General features: G+C 44.0%; 1 protein-coding gene across 1 annotated transcript in view; it reads right to left on the bottom strand.

The window, feature by feature from the left end:
• The window catches only part of LOC132073616 (sucrase-isomaltase, intestinal-like), a 60,619-nt gene that overhangs the window by 32,523 nt on the left and 9,714 nt on the right, over window positions 1-18,382 (bottom strand). Inside the window, exons 5-9 of the mRNA XM_059472751.1 lie at window positions 14,475-14,643; window positions 13,771-13,867; window positions 12,629-12,741; window positions 3,808-3,933; window positions 2,693-2,824 (exon numbers count right to left, since the gene is read on the bottom strand). Coding sequence (XP_059328734.1) covers window positions 2,693-2,824; window positions 3,808-3,933; window positions 12,629-12,741; window positions 13,771-13,867; window positions 14,475-14,643 — 637 coding nt within the window. The remainder of the gene's footprint in view (window positions 1-2,692; window positions 2,825-3,807; window positions 3,934-12,628; window positions 12,742-13,770; window positions 13,868-14,474; window positions 14,644-18,382) is intronic.

The following is an 18,382-nucleotide window of genomic DNA, read 5'->3' as shown; positions in this document are numbered from 1 at the left end:
GATGTATCCATTTAATTTGGGTCTATTTTTGTCTTAAACTTTCTCTCCATCAAAGTGACTTAGTAATCTGTTACTATTTAAACGCTGTGCCTTGAACCTTCACTGATGAAAACTGATTTCACTGCTGCACCCCCGAGCTTCTCAGAATGGAACCTTCAGGGGAAGGCATCTTTAGGGACAAATGCCTAGCAAGCAGCATTCACTGTATGCATACTGCTGAATGCAAGCAGCATTCACTGTGTGCACACTGCTGAATGCAAGCAGCATTCACTGTGTGCACACTGCTGTATGCAAGCAGCATTCACTGTATGGAGACTGCTGACTGCAAGCAGCATTCACTGTGTGCACACTGCTGTATGCAAGCAGCATTCACTGGATGCATACTGCTGAATGCAAGCAGCATTCACTGTGTGCACACTGCTGAATGCAAGCAGCATTCACTGTGTGCACACTGCTGAATGCAAGCAGCATTCACTGTGTGCACACTGCTGAATGCAAGCAGCATTCACTGTGTGCACACTGCTGTATGCAAGCAGCATTCACTGGATGCACACTGCTGAATGCAAGCAGCATTCACTGGATGCATACTGCTGAATGCAAGCAGCATTCACTGTGTGCACACTGCTGAATGCAAGCAGCATTCACTGGATGCACACTGCTGAATGCAAGCAGCATTCACTGGATGCACACTGCTGACTGCAAGCAGCATTCACTGGATGCATACTGCTGAATGCAAGCAGCATTCACTGTGTGCACACTGCTGAATGCAAGCAGCATTCACTGTGTGCACACTGCTGACTGCAAGCAGCATTCACTGGATGCATACTGCTGTTTCCATTATCAATATGAAATTGATCACTTGGGCTGCGTGGTTTTGTTTGAGAGTCCTAGTAGTAAATGAAATTATAGTATACCGAAGCAAAGATTAGGCAAATAATAAAAGGTATGTTTAAAGAAACTATCATAAAAGTCTTAATTAAAAAGAAAACACTGGTATAGCTATCTGTGGAGTTGACTAATCCATCCTCCTCAATCATGTTTTAAACTTCAAAACAAACTACGAGAAAAAAAATAAGGACAGGAAGGAGGCACTTCTGCCTTTATCTATCTATTTAACAAGATAATGTGATTTTTAGATGAGAAAACTGCAGTAGCTCTTGCTTATCTTGACTCCAGATACACCAGCAAGTGTATCTGTGAAAGAGCAACTGTATCACAATTCAGGACTCTGCTGTTCAGTCTCTCTCTCCACAAGCCTTTGACAGGACCTCCAGGGCAAGAAGAGGAACTTGGCCCTTATTTTAACAGGACTGGTTTGACTTAGGGTCCAAACAAGTGGACCTGTCCACCATGATTCAGTTGGATTAACTGAATCCTGGTCTCCTTAAAACCATGAGCCATCAATATAATTGCAGGTAAGTGTGTTTGTTTAGCCTAGCAGAGAAAGGCTGAGGGAGAATACACTTATTTCAATCAGTCTATCAAGAAAGAAAATATAAGGGTGAGGGACTGGCAGTTGGAGGTAAAGACAAATAAGTAGTACCCAAATGAACATAGTACCCAAATGAAAGATATAAACTCACCACTTAGGTAGAAAACAGATTTCAAATCTACAGTTACAGCAAAAAGTGCTGAGGGGAGCCCTGTGGAATTGTCTCCCTCTCCTCACCCTGTGGCTGCAGGTCAGCTCAGCCATGCCTGATCCATCTGCTGGCTCTGCTCACAGCACCCAGCTGGGGAGGGACCCTGGCCCCAGCAGCTGTCTGTGGCTCAGCTCACCTTGCTGACAGGCAGCTTTACCCTGACGTTTGCCCTGAATCTGTCCTGCTGCAGGTCAAAATGCTTTTCCTCTTATCCTGCCCCCAGTGGTTATGGAGAACAAACAGCATCCTGCTGTGGGGAATGCAGCCCTCCTACTGCTAAGCTGCTGGGGGACAATGGAGAGCAAGATCTTGTGAATTTATCAATGGATTTTATTTGATTTCCTAATTTATTTTCACCTTTACTTAAATTTCGATTAAATTGGTCTCCAGTTTCCTTGCCACCATTGGTGCTCACTTAGCTATTGTGACAGAGTCATTTTGGCAGAAGGACATGTACAGGGAAGTGCTGGAGGGAAACAGCAAATTTTGTTGGAAAAATTTACTGGGGAAGATGGAAAACTCCAATTTTCACTTGTATCCAAATTAATTCATTTGTCCATATGCCAATTTTGGTTAGAGGTTCAACATTTTCCGCAAATTTGCAGATAAGTAATCATCTCTCACATTAATATAGATAAAAAGTAAGTAAAAGAAACATGAATTGTAGTTAGTATATTCCAGAGTGATTAGGAATAGAATTTTTTCCACTATTCAGCAATTTTTGTATATGCATTAAAATAATTTGTTCATTTCAGGGAAAGAATTATATGAAAGTAATGACAACTCAGAGGCAAAATTTCCCATAACTCAGTGGGGAAAAAGTGACATAGAATTAATGTTTTGGTATAGAGATGATACTGATAGAGAGATATCAAATAAAGACAGCATTTCTAAAAATTAAATCTGTGAGAACTTTTTCTTCAGCTTTTCTCAACACATGAGAAAATGGAAAATCTACTACACTGTGTTAGCACCTAGGTACTGCTATGAAAACTATGCTGGGAATAGTTCTTATAAATGGAGAAATAATTAGCAACATGTTAATTTACCAGAATCAAAATGTTGTGCTTTCCGTTCTTCTTCATCTCCTTTATGAATTCTGGCAGACCAGCAAAATTCACTTTATCATAGGTGAAGTCCAGGCGACGCTCCATGTAGTCAATATCATAATGTTGGACATCCTAAACATTTTTCAAGTAAAAAATTACATTATTACTTCATCCAGCTCTGGAGTTCTCAGACAGGGAAGACATGGATCTGTTGGAGCAAGTCTAGAGGAGGGCCACAAAAATGATCAGAGGGGCTGGAGCACCTCTGCTCTGAGGACAGGCTGAGACAGAGAGGGCTGTTCAGCCTGGAGAAGAGAAGGCTCCAGGGAGAACTTACCTAAGCCTTTAAATACCTAGAGGAGCTTATAAGAAAGTTGGAGTCAGACTTTTTTGTAAGGGCTGTAGCAATAGGACAAGGGGTGGTGGTTGCAAACTAAAGGAGGGTAGATTCAGACTAGATATAGGGAAGGAATTTTTTACAATGAGGTGGTTGCACAGGTAGATGATGAATGCCCCATCCCTAGAAACACTCAATATTAAGTTGGACGGGAATCTAAGCAACCTGATTTAGATGAAGATGCTCCTGCTCATTGCAGGGGTATTGGATCAGATGGCCTTTAATGGTCTCCTCCAACTCCAAGTATTCTATGATTCTATAACTGACGTATCTGATACAGAACTCAGAATGCATGCAATAGTATTTCTAAAAGGCAACTAATGTAATGAAACCTAAGAGACTGTAATTGTAATCCTAGTAGTGGACTACAAGAAAATGTAGAAGCCTTAGTCTAGCAACTATTTTGCAGTGATCTGCATCAGAAGTTTGTTTTCCATTATTTGTTTTTGAAATGCTAGCACCTCATACTGCGTAACAGCAAATCCACACCAAAATCACCTGCTATGCAGCCAAGAGCAGCACTTAAACATCATGTTCACAGCCCACTTTAAATGTTCTTTTCAGCATTATGAAGATATTACATGCAAACCCACTACATAAGGTTATGAATGTCCTTTCATTCTACAATTCCCTTTGTAAGATAATTACTTTTCCTCCATTATAATTGTATCACTTCAGAGTGCAAGGTTAGCACACACAGTGAGAGACTCATACTCACATATGGGATGTCATAGCGCTTCATGCGATCGACGGTTTCCTTCAGAACATCAAGGCTGTTGTAGCCCCAGCGGGAGAGCTGGAATCCCAGGGCCCAGTAGGCTGGCATGTGTGGGCGTCCAATGGCCTGCAGCAGCAGTGAGGAACACAGAAACACCAGGGTGAGAGGGAAAGAAGTTACTCTGAAACACCAGGAGAGGCTTCCAGATCACTGAAAGCACAAAGGCCAGGCACAGACATCACACCCCCATTAAATACCCATTCCTTTCTCTGAGTGGCTCTTGGCACAGCATGCTTGGCACTTCTCCTGGTGGATCCTTGCCCTTCAGAGAGACTCCAACAACACCAGCACTGAGCATCACTTCTAAGGACACCCTGGTGGAGGGTACGGTGTATAAAAGCCAGGCTAATGCCAAACGTGGTCTCAGCCTCTGCACAGCAGCATGTGTCCTCACTTACATGGCACATGCCAGCAGAAATCCAGTGTGGAGCCTCATGCCACCTGATCCACAACAAGTCCACAAACTCCTTGGCCAACAGAAGGCAAATCTCCAACCACACACAGCAACATAAGTTTTGCAAACTCCTCTTGCCACATCCAGCTGAACTAACTTATCAAGAGTCTGATCTTTATTTGCACTCTCTGATTTTTTAATCATATTTACACACCAATCTGATGAAACTCAGTCACTTATGGCTGACTACTGTTATTGCTGGCCCACATCCTTGTGTTGCCAGGCACTGACAATCCTCTTCAAGGCCAGACTTACTGTTTGGTCCTGAAATTCTCAACTGAAACACAAGGTAATGAGTTAAATATGATTTATAAATATTTGATTTCCACTGTCTGAATGTAATCCATCTGTAAATGGCATGAGGAAACTCAATTGAGAGCACAGGGAAGCAAGGCATCCTACTCTGCTTCCCCCGGTGAGCGCTGCTGTGGTAACCTGGGATGAGCAGTGGGCAATTACAATGTGTCTGTTGTACAAATAAGCTGAAGTCTGGCTTTGTCTCATTAGTACACACCAGTGTTTTCTGGGGCACATCTCCTGAAATCCTTACTTCAGTTAAATCCAATGAAACTAACCTTTGATTTGTATTTCTAACACCTATGCAGGCAATACATGAAAATCTAGTAGCTAGAAAGCAGCCATGACTTATTAATCAGCTGCAGCTATGGGCCCCCTTTGGCTAAATAATGGCCCCTCCCTTATTTCCTTGTGGATCTCCATAGTTAAGTAATTATGCTGAAAAGTGAAAAACAACAAAACTTGCATATTGGCAGCTAAACCCCATCTACTTCAAATAAATAAAACAAGGCACTTCTGGCAGTCTGTATCTATTGCACTGCTAAGCTCTCTGGAGATGCATTGCATGAAGGCACACTTTCCTATGGGATTTTCTCTAGGAAGTATGACCTGGGAAAGCAAGGCTGAGCTTGAAATTGCTCTAAAATACATCACAAGCTAGAGCATCAGTACACAGATGAACAAAGTGCATCAGACAGAAAACCACATGTGGGAGAGAGGCAGAGAAAAGCTGAGGATGCTTTTAATGCCCCTGAGCTGGTAAACACACAGGGTAAATTGCTTCCAAACAAGAAATGCTTGGGAACACACAGCCAAACATTACAAATTTGGCTACAGTGTGCTTTCACTGATTGGGGTGCTGCTGTTTCACATAAGCAGAAACATAAGGAGGCCATAACCAGTGGTGAGGTTAATGCTTTGAGTGTCTCCAGGAGGGACACCAGCTGATCAGCACAGTTGCCCATACACCTGCTGCTTGTCCTGTCCCACCAGACTTAGCTTTCCTGATCCTCCTCAACACTTCTTCTCCTCCAATTCAGCTGGGGCTGGGGTATTCAGGAGAAGTGAGAGCAGCTCTCAGCAGTGTGCTCCTGCACAGAGGCACTCAGCCTCCACTGCACACTGCTGTGCCCTCACCAGGGCAGGCCCTGAACAGACAAAGGTGGTGCTACCATGTAGGGGGAGGCCAATGGGCAGACATGCCATAACCACCCTGGAGCTGTCCCATCTCCTTGCACATGTCACCAGGTTTTTTTTTGGACACATCTTATCACCCAGACCATCTTTCAAGCTCTGCTGGGGTTTTCCATGGAGAGCTGAATGGGGTGTGATGGCTCAGGACAATCTCCCAGACACCTTGTAAGCCAGCACCAAGGTGTACAACACAGCATGGCCAACCTCAGGGCAAGAAGTCTTCCTCTCTAGCACATCCACACTCACCATGTTAAGGATAAATTCATCTGAGAAGGCAGCAGAGCTTGTTTTAGATCAGAAAAGGCTGCAGGATGAGCTTTGTGAACCCACCATTTTGTGCTCCTAAAGCAGATGCATATTTTGCCCTTGCTTTCTCTACTGGAAGCAGAGAATGACCTCTACAAACAAGGTTAAAAAAACAGACCAAAACAAAAGACCTCCCTAATGAAATAAAATGCTTAGTGCACAGGTTTCTCATCTTGGACAAGAGAAATAGGGAAAACTGGCTGATAAATATTAATCCTGCAGCTCAATGCAGAGCCCTGTGCCCTGGCAGGATGTCTGCATGGCATCTGTGCCTCTTTCCAAGCAGGCTGGGAAATGGGAGAGGGGGAACCAGCCTGGGCAGAGGCCGTGGGAGCTGCTGAGCAGCTCTGCCCTGGGTCCTGTGACACCCCAGGTCACTCCTGCCTGGGGAGGACAGCCTGGGACATTGCCAATGCATTTCAAGAGTTGGATGGGGATTGGCTTCTTCCCCATGTCCTATCAAGCATGCAGGTGGAGAGCAGGGGGGCTGGAGGTGGAGCTGTGGCCACTGGTGTGTCAGTCAGAGCCCTTCCAAAAGGGCATGTCCCCAGCACTGGGGTTTGCTGGGGTTCACCTGCTCACCCCTATGGCATGGTGCTGTGTCATTCTGGACCACAGAGTGAGACAGTATTTTGTGACAGCATCCCTTGAGGAGTTTGGCATTACCGCTGAACCAACAGAAAAATATCTACCTTGCAAGGAAGATATTAAGCTTTTAAAGCAATTAGTTCTCCAGGTTCACCAGGCTGGTGCATCTATGGTGAGCTTAATTGAAACCAGCAGAACATTTGAAGAGGAAGGATGAAAACAGGGCAGCTGGGAAAACAAATGTTCTTTTTTCTAATTATGCTGTAGACTCTCTCTAATGGATCCCCCTGAAGCTTCCTGATAAAGTAACTGACATATGGTACCCACTCACAAATGGATCAGCAGAGGCAGGAATGTAATTTTGCAAACCTGAAGACTCAAGTTGGATTTGATATATATTTAGGATCTACTTAATTCATACAGATTGCATTCTGCATACAAATGATCTGAAAGTGCAGCAGCCAGAGAAAGCCTGCTTGGAAAAACTGAAACCCATAGAATCAGAAAAGGTAGATGGGGTATGGCAGGGGAACTGAGGGAGGAAAACATACAAACAGCAAACATATGGAGTATCCAAAATTAAGGGGGAAAAAAGCACAAAGATATGGTAGTGCAGAACCAGTAAAAACAAAATATCCTATTTTCTGATCCAGAATTCTTCCTGCACTTGCTTCTTAAATAACTCCTGGTGTTTAATAAATTCACTGTTAGTTTTTGCATGTTTACATAACTTAGCATTATGTGTAAATTTTTCACTTTTTTCAGAGCCACCTGAGAGCTGATGTATTGAGGAGGTACCCTGGAAGCATTTTGTGGTAAGAATGAAGTTCAGTGGAAACAAGTATATCTAACAGATAAAATCTGTGTCAAGGGAGCAGGTGACCCGTACTCATTTTCCCTGTGCTGGATTATTGGAGAAATAACATTATTAATATAAGCATCAATGATATGTACTAGGTTATAAATTCTATAGAGTAAATCAGGATCCTATTCTGTTAACAGTATGACCAAAGACTTTGATGACAGAGAGAGAGCTGCAGAGTTATGCCAGAGTTATATCCCAGAGGCTGGAGAGAGGTTCTCTTTCCTGTGCTCACAAAGGAGCTAAACATGTCCTGCAATGCAGATTGCTAATCTTAAACCCTAATTAGTCACACAAAATGATTTCTGAAGCTTGATATTTGCTTCAACTCCCTTTCTTCAAAGAGGAGTTATAGGAGGAAACTGTAAAACCCAAGTGGGCTAATGCACTGGGTTTAGCTGTATGGCTAAATTCACAATGGCTAAATTCCACAGGTGCTCCCATGGCCCACATATCTGTATCCAGCTCATCTGCTATGACTAAGGCAAGCAGCTGAGTGCTGTGGGCACCCAGTCAGTTAGAGGGCAACCTTCACTCAAACTCTGTTAACAGAAGCTAAGCTTTGATTTAGGAGAGCAAAAAGAAAGGCCCTGCAGCTGCTGAACCATAAAGAAGATGTTCACAACCTCAGGAATATAAAAAAATTAAGGATTTTCAATGCCAAGGTCTTCAAATATTGGGGTTTTTTTTCTGCACAAAACAATTATCAGCTGTTTATTCCATCTTGGGGAATTCAGCTGCAAGACTCTCACTGAATCATCTGTGATAAGATCTATGCACAAGCAGGTTCCCCATGTTACCTCTCCAACAGGAGAGTGGACTAGAGACCTCTGAGGTCCCTCACACCTGTAACTAGCCCACACTTCTGTAAGGAGGAAGCAAACAAGCAATTTTCTCTCCAAACAATCAGGAGACTTACAGTATGCTCACTTACAGCTTGTTATTGGATAATTTGTGATAAAATAACAAATTCATGGCCTTTACTCAAGAGCTATTAAACATCTGTTTTTTGAACCCTGACATTCCTGAGCATCTTGTTATGGAGCTCACACACTAGTGCTGTGCACTGTTGGTCTGTTCTGAAAGGCCATCAGTGGCCTTGGCAATGTTGGCCTGGTATTAGGTGGGACTGCAGAGCCTCAGCCAGGCTCAGGTCAGTGCCTGAACTCTTTAGCTTGTTACTGCTTTTTCTCACTCTCCTGCAAATGGAGGTGCTTGCCATTAAAAGTGAGATTTGTGTTACATAACTGTTCTGCACACCAGACCTCTTCTGCAGCAGGAGAAAAATGTGATCACTGTCATAGAGAGAGAGCTGTACAGGACAATCTCAGATGTGGCAGGAGTAACACCCCACACAGCTGGGCTCAGGGACAGGAGGGGGCAGAAGAACTGGGCTGGAGGCTGCTCCTTCCCAAGGGACCATGCCCAGCACAGACCCCACAGCTGCTGCCACTGCTGCAGCACTCAGTGCCACTGGCAGGATGCATCCTACAGCTCAGCTCTGCTCCCTGCAGCACCCAGCAGAGGGACAGAGGTACCAGCACTCATCCTCTGCTCCCTACTCACACCTTGCCTCACTCTTGGAGCCCATTTAAAGCAGATTATCCCTGGCCAGGCTGGCATCCAGGGCCACCAGAGCTTTTGCTGTTACCTGTCCTCACTCCAAGGATGCAGAGAAGCTGGTGACTCTGGCAGAGCAGCTCCAATCAACCCTGATCACCAAACAGAGAGACAAGAGCCCTGCTCTTGGCATAGCCTGGACCCAGCAGCTCTGGCCAAGAGTCTGTGGTCACCCTGGGTGCTGGTGACAACCTGGAGAGGTGTGTGGGGAAATCTTGCATGCTCCAGAGGCCAAATAAAGATCTTTGTTACAAAGCTGTCCTAACTCACTGGTTTGAGGGAGCCACATGAAAGCCCAGAGCAGAGCTAAGCTCCTAAACCTCTCACAGAAACAAGCATAGCAGGGGTAGAGAGGAGGCTCAGACACTGAAGTGGCACTAAAGGCAATGGCACAAAACATTTGAGAAAGGTGTAAGGCACTTTTCTCTGGAAACATCTCCCTTGTTCTCACCAGCTGTGCACCTGCTGGCACTTGGCCACCCTGCCACACCAGTGGGGCAATCCCAGAGAGATAAACTGAGGGGTCCCTGCAAAAAGCAGTGGCTGGGGCAGACTTGCTCAGGAGGGAGGCAGGTGCTGTTCCACAGAGAAGCTCTGCAGCAGTGCAGCCTGGTCCCACCAGGGGCCCCAGCAGCCAGGAGCTCCCAAAACACCAATTCTCAGAGAAGACCCATGCAAACAGCTCAGAGAGCTGAGCCATGCTGCTGAGCAGTGCTTTGCAGACATCAGTCACACTTCTCCTTTCTACCCCTTTTCTTTCCCTACAGCATGGCAATGACTGCACAGGGAAAATCCTCTCAGTGTGACAGAAAAGACAATTGAAAAATAAAGTCTTTTCTGTCTCCTTCACCTTCCCACATATCTTGTACATAAAAGCCAAATTATTACCCTAGAGACTAATAATATGGTAATTGTAACTTTTTTGACCTTGGAATTTCAGGATGTTTACTGAAGAAGTTATTATTTCACATTGAAATTACTAACATGCATTCTTTAAGATTCCCTAGAGAGTGAAGCACAAGCTCAGAGAATACAGAACAGGATTTTTTTGTCCTGGCATGTGACATGTCTCATTAGGAGACGCCCACTGCTCTCCTTTACCCTGTTTTCTTTGCTCCAGCTCCATTTCCAGAGACAGGGGTGGAAAGTGAGCTGCCACTACCCATGAGCTGGAGAGTGAGAACTCTCTCATTTTATTTTCAGATGCTGACCACCTGCTAAGCCACAGAAATGCTCCCTTCAAACACCAGTAAAAGACTTTGAAAAGGAACAGGCGTGGCTCTAATTTCCATCGTACTGCTGCCTTGAAATGGGGATCAAAGCTCAAGCCTGGAGAGTTGCTTTACTTTTTCCCCCCTTTTCCCACCCTGGTTTTTATTACCCACATGTAAGTTAAAATCCCAGCTTGCTTGCTGGTCTGTGGCAGTGGCATCAGAGATAGTGTGTGCTGGTTTGGGCTGGGATATAGTTAATTTTCTTTATAGTAACTGCAATGGGCTGTGTTTTGGATTTGTGCTGAAAATAGTGATGATAATTCAGGGATATATTTGATTTTGCTGAGCAGTGCTTACAAAGAGTGAAGGCCTTCTCTGCCCCTCACTCCACACCACCAGTGAGGAGGCTGGGGCTACACAAGGAACTGGGAGGAGACACAGCCAGGAGCCCAGCTGACCCAAGGGATATTCCATATCAAATGGCTTCATACTCAGCACATAAATCTGGGGGAAGAGGAAGGGGGAGCTGGATATTCAGAGTGATGGCATTTGTCTTTCCCAGTAAGAGTCACATGTTCAGCCATTCCCCCGATTCCTGGGGGTGTCTCAACACCCTCCTGCTGGGAACTGGTGAATGAATTCTTTGTTTTGCTTTGCTTGTGTGCACAGTTTTGCTTTACCCATTAAAATGTCTTTATCTCAACCCACGAATTTTCTCACTTTTACCCTTTGGATTCTCTCCCCCACGGCACTGGGGGGGCGTGAGCGAGTGGCTGTGTGGGGCTGAGCTGCCAGCTGGGGTTAAACCATGACAGACAAAGGGAGGGGATGATGTGCAGAGGGAGCTGGAAATCTGCAAGCAGCAGAGCAGTTGCTCCTTCTCCGGGACATGGAGGAGCACCATCAGCCTCCCACCTCTCTGGGAGAGAGCATGTGAACCTCTCCTTGGAAAAGGAAGATCTAGCAGAGCTCACCACCCCAGAGAAGCTCCAGCCTTCCCAAAACAGCAGCATGAGCAAGTCTTATCCCTTCCTCCACCAAAACCAGAACCCAGAAATGCCTTCCTTCTCTTAGGCATTAAATTCTCTTTTTGCCTTGCTCTAAACCACAGTATTTCTGTTCCCATATTTGGGCACTTTGAAAGAAGACAAGCATAGGATATGGAGGCTTTAAAAAGCCAAGAAAGACAAAATGTTTGCTAGAGATCAGAGCTCAGGCCCCTTTGAGGGGTGGCACAGGAAAAGGCAGAACACACACACATCTTGCTGTGAGCTCTGAGTGCCTGGCTCTGGGATGCCCTACCCTGGTCAACCTTCCTCAGGGAAGGCTAATTGCAGCCTAATCCTCAGAGTCTGCATAGTGACCTCCCTTCTTACAGTAACATGCTTACTCCAGCTTTGCCCCACACTCTATAGGTTTGACACTGATTTTTTACATACGAAGCTTGCATCTGAGGTGACAATTTTCTGTAGAAAGGCCCAGTTGAAGCCTCATTTGGTGTCCAGGAAAAAACATATTATCTGCTACTTTTTTCTGCACACTCCTCACTAAATAAGAATTGCATGTACACTTCCAAATCAGCCATTGGCATGTGTACTCCCAGTTCTCTGGAAAACATTGGGCAATTGGATAGCAAGTAGTTACACTCTGTGAGACAGCAGTAAATGCAGCTTTATACATCCATCCTTTCCAATGCAATTATATGGGTTTTCATTAGTGAAAACCAGCCTGATGGCTCCAAAATCAGCAAGCAATTCCACTGGCAAATAAAGGCTTGAAGACTTCAAAGTCCATTCAATATCTCTGAAATCCAGCATATGTAAAGCTCCCAAACATTCCCATCTGTGCTATGCCTAGTTTGTTTTCTTGGCCTGCAGCATCAAAATGCAGTCATGTCATACAGCAAAGACTGTAAAACTGTGACAGCCCAGAGAGGAGTAAGCTTAGACAGATATCTCTCTAATCATTGCATCCCTTTAGTGCATCCCGTCCTGACACATTGCAGGAGAGGCTGGAGTGTGCACTGAACAGCCAGCCTGCCTGTGACACTCAGACTGCTCACAGATGCTCGAGCACACGCCAGCTTTCCCTCGGATCTGAAGCTGCAGCTTTGTACAAATGGATCAGGACAGAGCTCTGCCTGCACTACCCACTGATACTACCAGATACTGACAGGACTGTGTCACAAGGCACTGCTCCATGAGCCAGGAGCACTTTTCTACTGACCTCAGTGTACTGCTGAACCACGTTCTCAGGAGTTGGTCCCATGAAGAGATAGAAGTCGAGGATCCCTCCAATAGTGCGGAAAGTCAAAGATGGGTTTGGAGACAGAGTAACATCTAAAAGGGAAAAAAAGGCCCTCAGCACAAACCAACTCTGCACTATACATGGGAATAGGTCAAGAATGCATCAGGGGAGGTTGAGACTCAGCATCAGGAGGCATTTCTTTACTGAGTATGGGCAAATGCTGGAACAGGCTTCCTACAGATGTTGTTGATGCCTTGAGCCTGTCAGTGTATAAGATCATTTAGACAATGCCTTAACAACAGGTTTAGCTTTTGGTCAGCCTTGAAGTGTTCAGGCAGTTGTACTACAAGTATGTTTCATGTCCATTCCAACTGAAATATTCTCTCCTATTCCATCCATCCTAGCTGTGCACCCTGGGCACTTCTGTGCACCTTGTGGGTATGACTGGATGAGCAAACAGAGCCTGAAGGTAGGCAGGCCCAGTGTTTCTGCAATCTCTGCTTTCAGATTGGCATGGTGCAGCAATATATCACAGAAACCCACACAGAGTAAATTGCATAGATCCATTTGTCTCCATTTCGTATTTATACAAAGGATCAACAAGTTTGTGTTTAGGGTTGCTCTATGCTATTTTAATCTTATTGAAAGCCATCGTCTGCCAGGGGAAACTGATTTTATAGACTAAGTGAAGATTCTCCTTTTCTGAAATTATACCACTACATTAATGCAGTAAGGTGACCATGGCAACACACAAAACTATTCTCCAAAGACAGAATATAGGATTAACCTAAACTGATTTGATTTTGTTATGCCAATCTCAGAGGAAATTTCTTCCACCTTCTTCTTTCCCTCTATTTGCATATATTTTCATTAAAAAGTTAAGAATGTATTTTCCCTGAAAATGCCTAAAAATGTCCAAATTCCTTGTTAAAAATTCATTCTACTGAAATCCATTTGAAAAATCTTTGAAAAAAATCTATTCGTCCTGGAAGCTTAGTTAGCCACACAGTCACTTATGTTTGTATCACATTAAAAAGCAGTCAGTAAAACAGTATTTGATATTTACTAATCTATCATATTTCTATATACAGTCCATCTAGAGAATTCCTATATCTTTTTACCTTGTGCATTGGAGTTCAGAAGGAGAACACCGTGGGCATTGGCGTCGGGTTCTACGCACATGTAGAAAGGGTGAACTCCATAGAGGTTGGCAAATGACTGAAACATAAAGAACACATGAACTATCACTTGACTTTGCTATTTTTCGTAGCTTTTGTCAGGTAGATACACATGCACAGACAAGGAAATAAATTAATTCATAGTTAGAGACTTATTTTGAAAGGTTGGAGATTTTTTCATCTAAATTGGTGCGAAGTCAAATTGACTGAAAAGTTTTTTTTTTTTTCTGCCTTATCACAATGGAATTTTTTAGTCTTTCCCATTTAAACCTTTGATACTCTGCTAAATCCTTCAAAATGGCATGAGTAAGAATCACTTTTCTAGTTAAAACAGACTCAGCCACTGACTCCAGTTCAGCCAAATATCTGATGAGTCCTGCTGGAGTCCAGCTTGTTTGGATGAACAGGGATTGATCCAAGCATGAAATGCAAAGCTCTCCTGAACCAGGATCTTGGCACACAATATACTTTTTCCTGAAAACTGCACTGTGAGAAAGCTTCTGATAAAAGGTTTCAAAGTTCCCTCAAAACATTCACGGCTTTGTCTTTAATTAAAACTGATGATACCCGCAAAGCTTGTGACGTTCCATGTTTGCCACCTCCTTTTGGTGACACAAGCTAGGACAAAGTGCTGCAGAGTGAATTACCGTTGGTGCCTGGTCCCTGGCGTACATGCCATAGGTAACAAAGTCCATGTTGTGCTTGAAGGTTGGGTGCTCGTGTTCACCAAACCCATACACAGAAGTGGATGGCACAGTGGTGGTGATCTGAAGGAACTGGTTGGAGAAAAACAGATCAACCAGAGGACTGTCCCACCTGTGACAAACAGAGCCAGACAGAATTAGTTTGTTTCTCTTTGGAAAGTACTATTCTAAGTTCATGTCTGGCTATTTATACTTTTTATGTATTTTGGAGAATAACAGTATTAAAAATTCATTAAATTCTATGCATGTGTCTAAAGTGCTTAACCTAACACATTAAATTCATTTGCAATGGTTGAAGATATCTCATCTACTTATGCAAAAAGAATGCATCAATATAATTTTTGAAAAGAGCAACTAAAACAACAGAAGACAGATTATAAATCTATTATCAAAATAAGTGGTTGCTTATGCTATTTCTATGACAACCAACGTGAAAGGCTAAAAATTGTAATTACACAGTGGAGTTCAGAATACTTAATGAGAACAACAGACATTTTATCAGCTTTTTTTAATGTTTTGCTGTATCAAGACCCAAATACCCCCAACTTCATGCAGGTGCCTAAAATAGAGGTATACTTTTCTCTAGACTCTGCTTGAACAAGATGTTTTTATTGTGATGACTCTCCTGCTTCTCTCACCAGCTTAATGCATTTATTTCTATTGAATCATCTGTGGACACAGACTCACATTTTAATTAGCTGCTACATTCTGTTTCCTATCTCTAAAGCTATAATGAGCTGCAAGTTAGATGGGGGATAACATAGTCAAGCTGTGGAGAAGTGTTTTGTTAATGGTCATGTGTATGCCATGAGTAGCTCATTTAGATAGCACCCTCTCGAGCCTTGTTTAACCATGAATTTGTTACAGCTAATTAAAATAAATGAGCCTAAGCCATAGAGCACAGAAGTGGCATAACTCTCCTTTTAATGTTCTTCTGTCAATGATTTTGACAAAATTAAATGGTTGATCAAATTGACTGGTAAATCAGAGAAATGGGAGACGGGCTGTGTTGGTGGGGAGCAGCTCCACCCTCATGAGGAGAGCACTCTGGTGAGTGGCCTGCCCCCTGTGCCACCAGCACTCCTTCCCAGGGACAAGTCCCTGCTGCTGGGAGGACTGGGAGGGCACCACTGCTCCCACCACACTGGCAGGCTCTCCCCTCGAGGCTGCAAGGACAGCTGCTCATGGATAGGCACTACCTTGCCTCTCCATGCAAAACTCAGGCACAAACTATCCCTAAACTTTCCTGGACACATCCAAAGTCACACACAGGTACTAAAGGGTGTGTGTGTGTTTTTAGAAGTCTATTTGTCCTTTCTTACAAGCAGAAGACGTAAGAATTTGTATGTAACTCTTGATATGTTTTTTTGCCAGCAGGAACCCCTCCCTCCCTCCTTTCCATCATCTCCACCTACATGCAGTACTGAATAAAATTATTTTCTTTTAGGAGGGTTGTGCATGCAAAACATCCCTGAGAATTAGATCCAGTCTTTCACAAATAAAGGCCTTTCTGCAAGAAGCAGTCGCTGTGCAAGAATAGGGATGGGCTCTGGAGCTGTATTCCTGCCCAAAGGAAAACTGTCACACAGCTCTGTTCTGTGCCAAGACAGGAAGGGTCACTGCTCTGAGCAGACCAGAGGGATAAGAAAACCTCAAACTATACCAGAGGGGAAATGCTTTTGAAAAGTTTAAATATCTGTCCTAAGTCATTGAGCTCTCCCCATGATGTCTGTTCAGAGGGCATGAGGCTTTGTATATTTGTGGCACCCACATTATGGCGTGGACATTTCCTGTCATGAGAACTCTTAGTGTTACCATGGCATTAAAGTATAACTTCATTAAAGTATTACTGCAGCTCAGCAAGTCCCCTTCCTGGTCAGGAGGGTCACTGGGGTGGTGCAAATGACAGCCCTAGGAACAAGCCTTCTGCCCCACCATATCTTTGCATGCTGTAGAGAAACTGGTTTCTGACTCATGCATTCCTTCAGGCAACTCTACCTCTGCATGACATTGCCATAACAGTGCCCTGCTCTGCACCCCTCCATGGCTCAGCTCCCTGGGGCTGCCACCCCCACCAGCACAGCTCCCCATCAGCCTTGTCCTTCCCTAGACCTCTGCATGCCAGCATAGCTATGCACTAAATATAGCATTAACCATGACATAAAAAGGCTGGTAATGACTCTCTTTTTTTTTCTGGGCATCATTATGTCATCTCCATCTGAAGGAAAGCATGAACAGGTTTTCCCCTGGCACTATTCTCTGCCTTCACTCCAAGCAGCTTCCAGAGCCCTTGTGCTCTCCAGCACACCATGGTAGCTGTTGTGCTACTTTATGTGTTTGCTCAGGTAGTGTTGGCAAGGAGCAATCATTTAAATGAAAAAAAATATGACATTCCTTAAAACCTTGGATGCAATAAAAGAAAATGTCATATTTCTCCCACCTTCCCTCCTGCTGGCTTAAAGCAAATAGAAGGAACAAAACAGGAGGGAGCATAAAATGACATTATGTTTGCAGGAATTTGCATGGTTCTCCTTCAAGAGTCTTATGAACCATAAAACCACTGTGATGGACAACAGAAGGGGTCTTAAAAATGTAAAAATACAGCTGAACAGTTGCTCACTGTCAAAAATGCAGCCCCTGATAGAAGTTAAACAAGGCAAAGTCTGTCAGGACAAGAACCCTTCTTTTTTGCACAAGAGGTAATAGCTGCAGTCACATTTACTGCTGAAAGTCATAAGCTGTTAGTGTGTCTGTGGCAGGAGCACTCCTGCCCATGGAAATACAAACCAGCCTCCCCACACATCTGCCTGGCCCATTGTCTTTGAGCAGTCCTCCTGTCCAAGGAGTCTGATTGATAAAAGCTGCTCTTTTCTTCCATACACAGTGCACTATACTAAAGAGTAAAACTCTAATTTTTTAACCTCTTATCAGGAAAAAAAAAGAATTACTCAGATTGAAAAGGTCTCTGTAAAAATTAACATTTTTGACCAGCAAGGGAACTAGTCTCACACCAGCAGTGAAGCCATGGCTATCAGGATGAAGCATAACTGGAGTGGACCAAGGAAGCAGTGTTAAAAGGAAGGTGAGTAAGCAGATAGATAAAACATCCTGCTCATGTTGAAGCTCATGACTAACATTGTCACAATGTTGAGGGGGATGACTAAAAGGCTGTACAAGATGGTTTTCAGGAGTGCAATCATCAGCCCTTTGTAATATGAACTGGACATGATGATTTACCTCTCTGAACAATACTCTGCTGAGGTTCATTGGAGGCCAATGGCTGCAGAGTGTGCAGTGGCCCAGAGCACTGATTCACCTGCCATGAGCAACCAGCTGGTGGCACTTCTGAAGGTGGTCTGACACAAGCTCCAGAATGAGCAGACTTGGGACACAGATATGATACATCATTAGGACAGGCAGTGTGCATTATCTGGACATTCAAAAGTAATTTTAAGTCAGGAGCAGTTTGGTCTTTTTTTTTTTTTCCTTCCTATTGCAAGGAATCCTGGAGAACTGAGCTCATTATTTGAAGTTGTAAACAACTGGTGCCCTCAGTCACTTGGAGAAAACATCCTCTATAACATCTGCTTTTCTTGGCCTCCAGACCACCCCATATATTATCTGTGTGCAAATTTAGTTGTAACTTCCCACAGCTACCCAAAAAGGGAGTCTAAGCCTCCTGGCAAAGCTTGGGCACACCCTTCCAGAGGGCCTGGGCTACCACAGTATGCACAGGCTGCCCATAAAGTGCTAAAGCCCCCTAGGGAGTGGGGAGTACACACTCTATTTTCAAATGAACCTCAAATAAACTGATTGACTCAGCACACTGGAGCTGCTGAGGAGCATCACCT

The sequence above is a fragment of the Ammospiza nelsoni genome, chromosome 5 (genome assembly GCF_027579445.1).
Source record: "Ammospiza nelsoni isolate bAmmNel1 chromosome 5, bAmmNel1.pri, whole genome shotgun sequence".
Taxonomy (NCBI): Eukaryota; Metazoa; Chordata; class Aves; order Passeriformes; family Passerellidae; genus Ammospiza; species Ammospiza nelsoni.
This window is presented reverse-complemented; position numbering and strand designations above follow the sequence as displayed.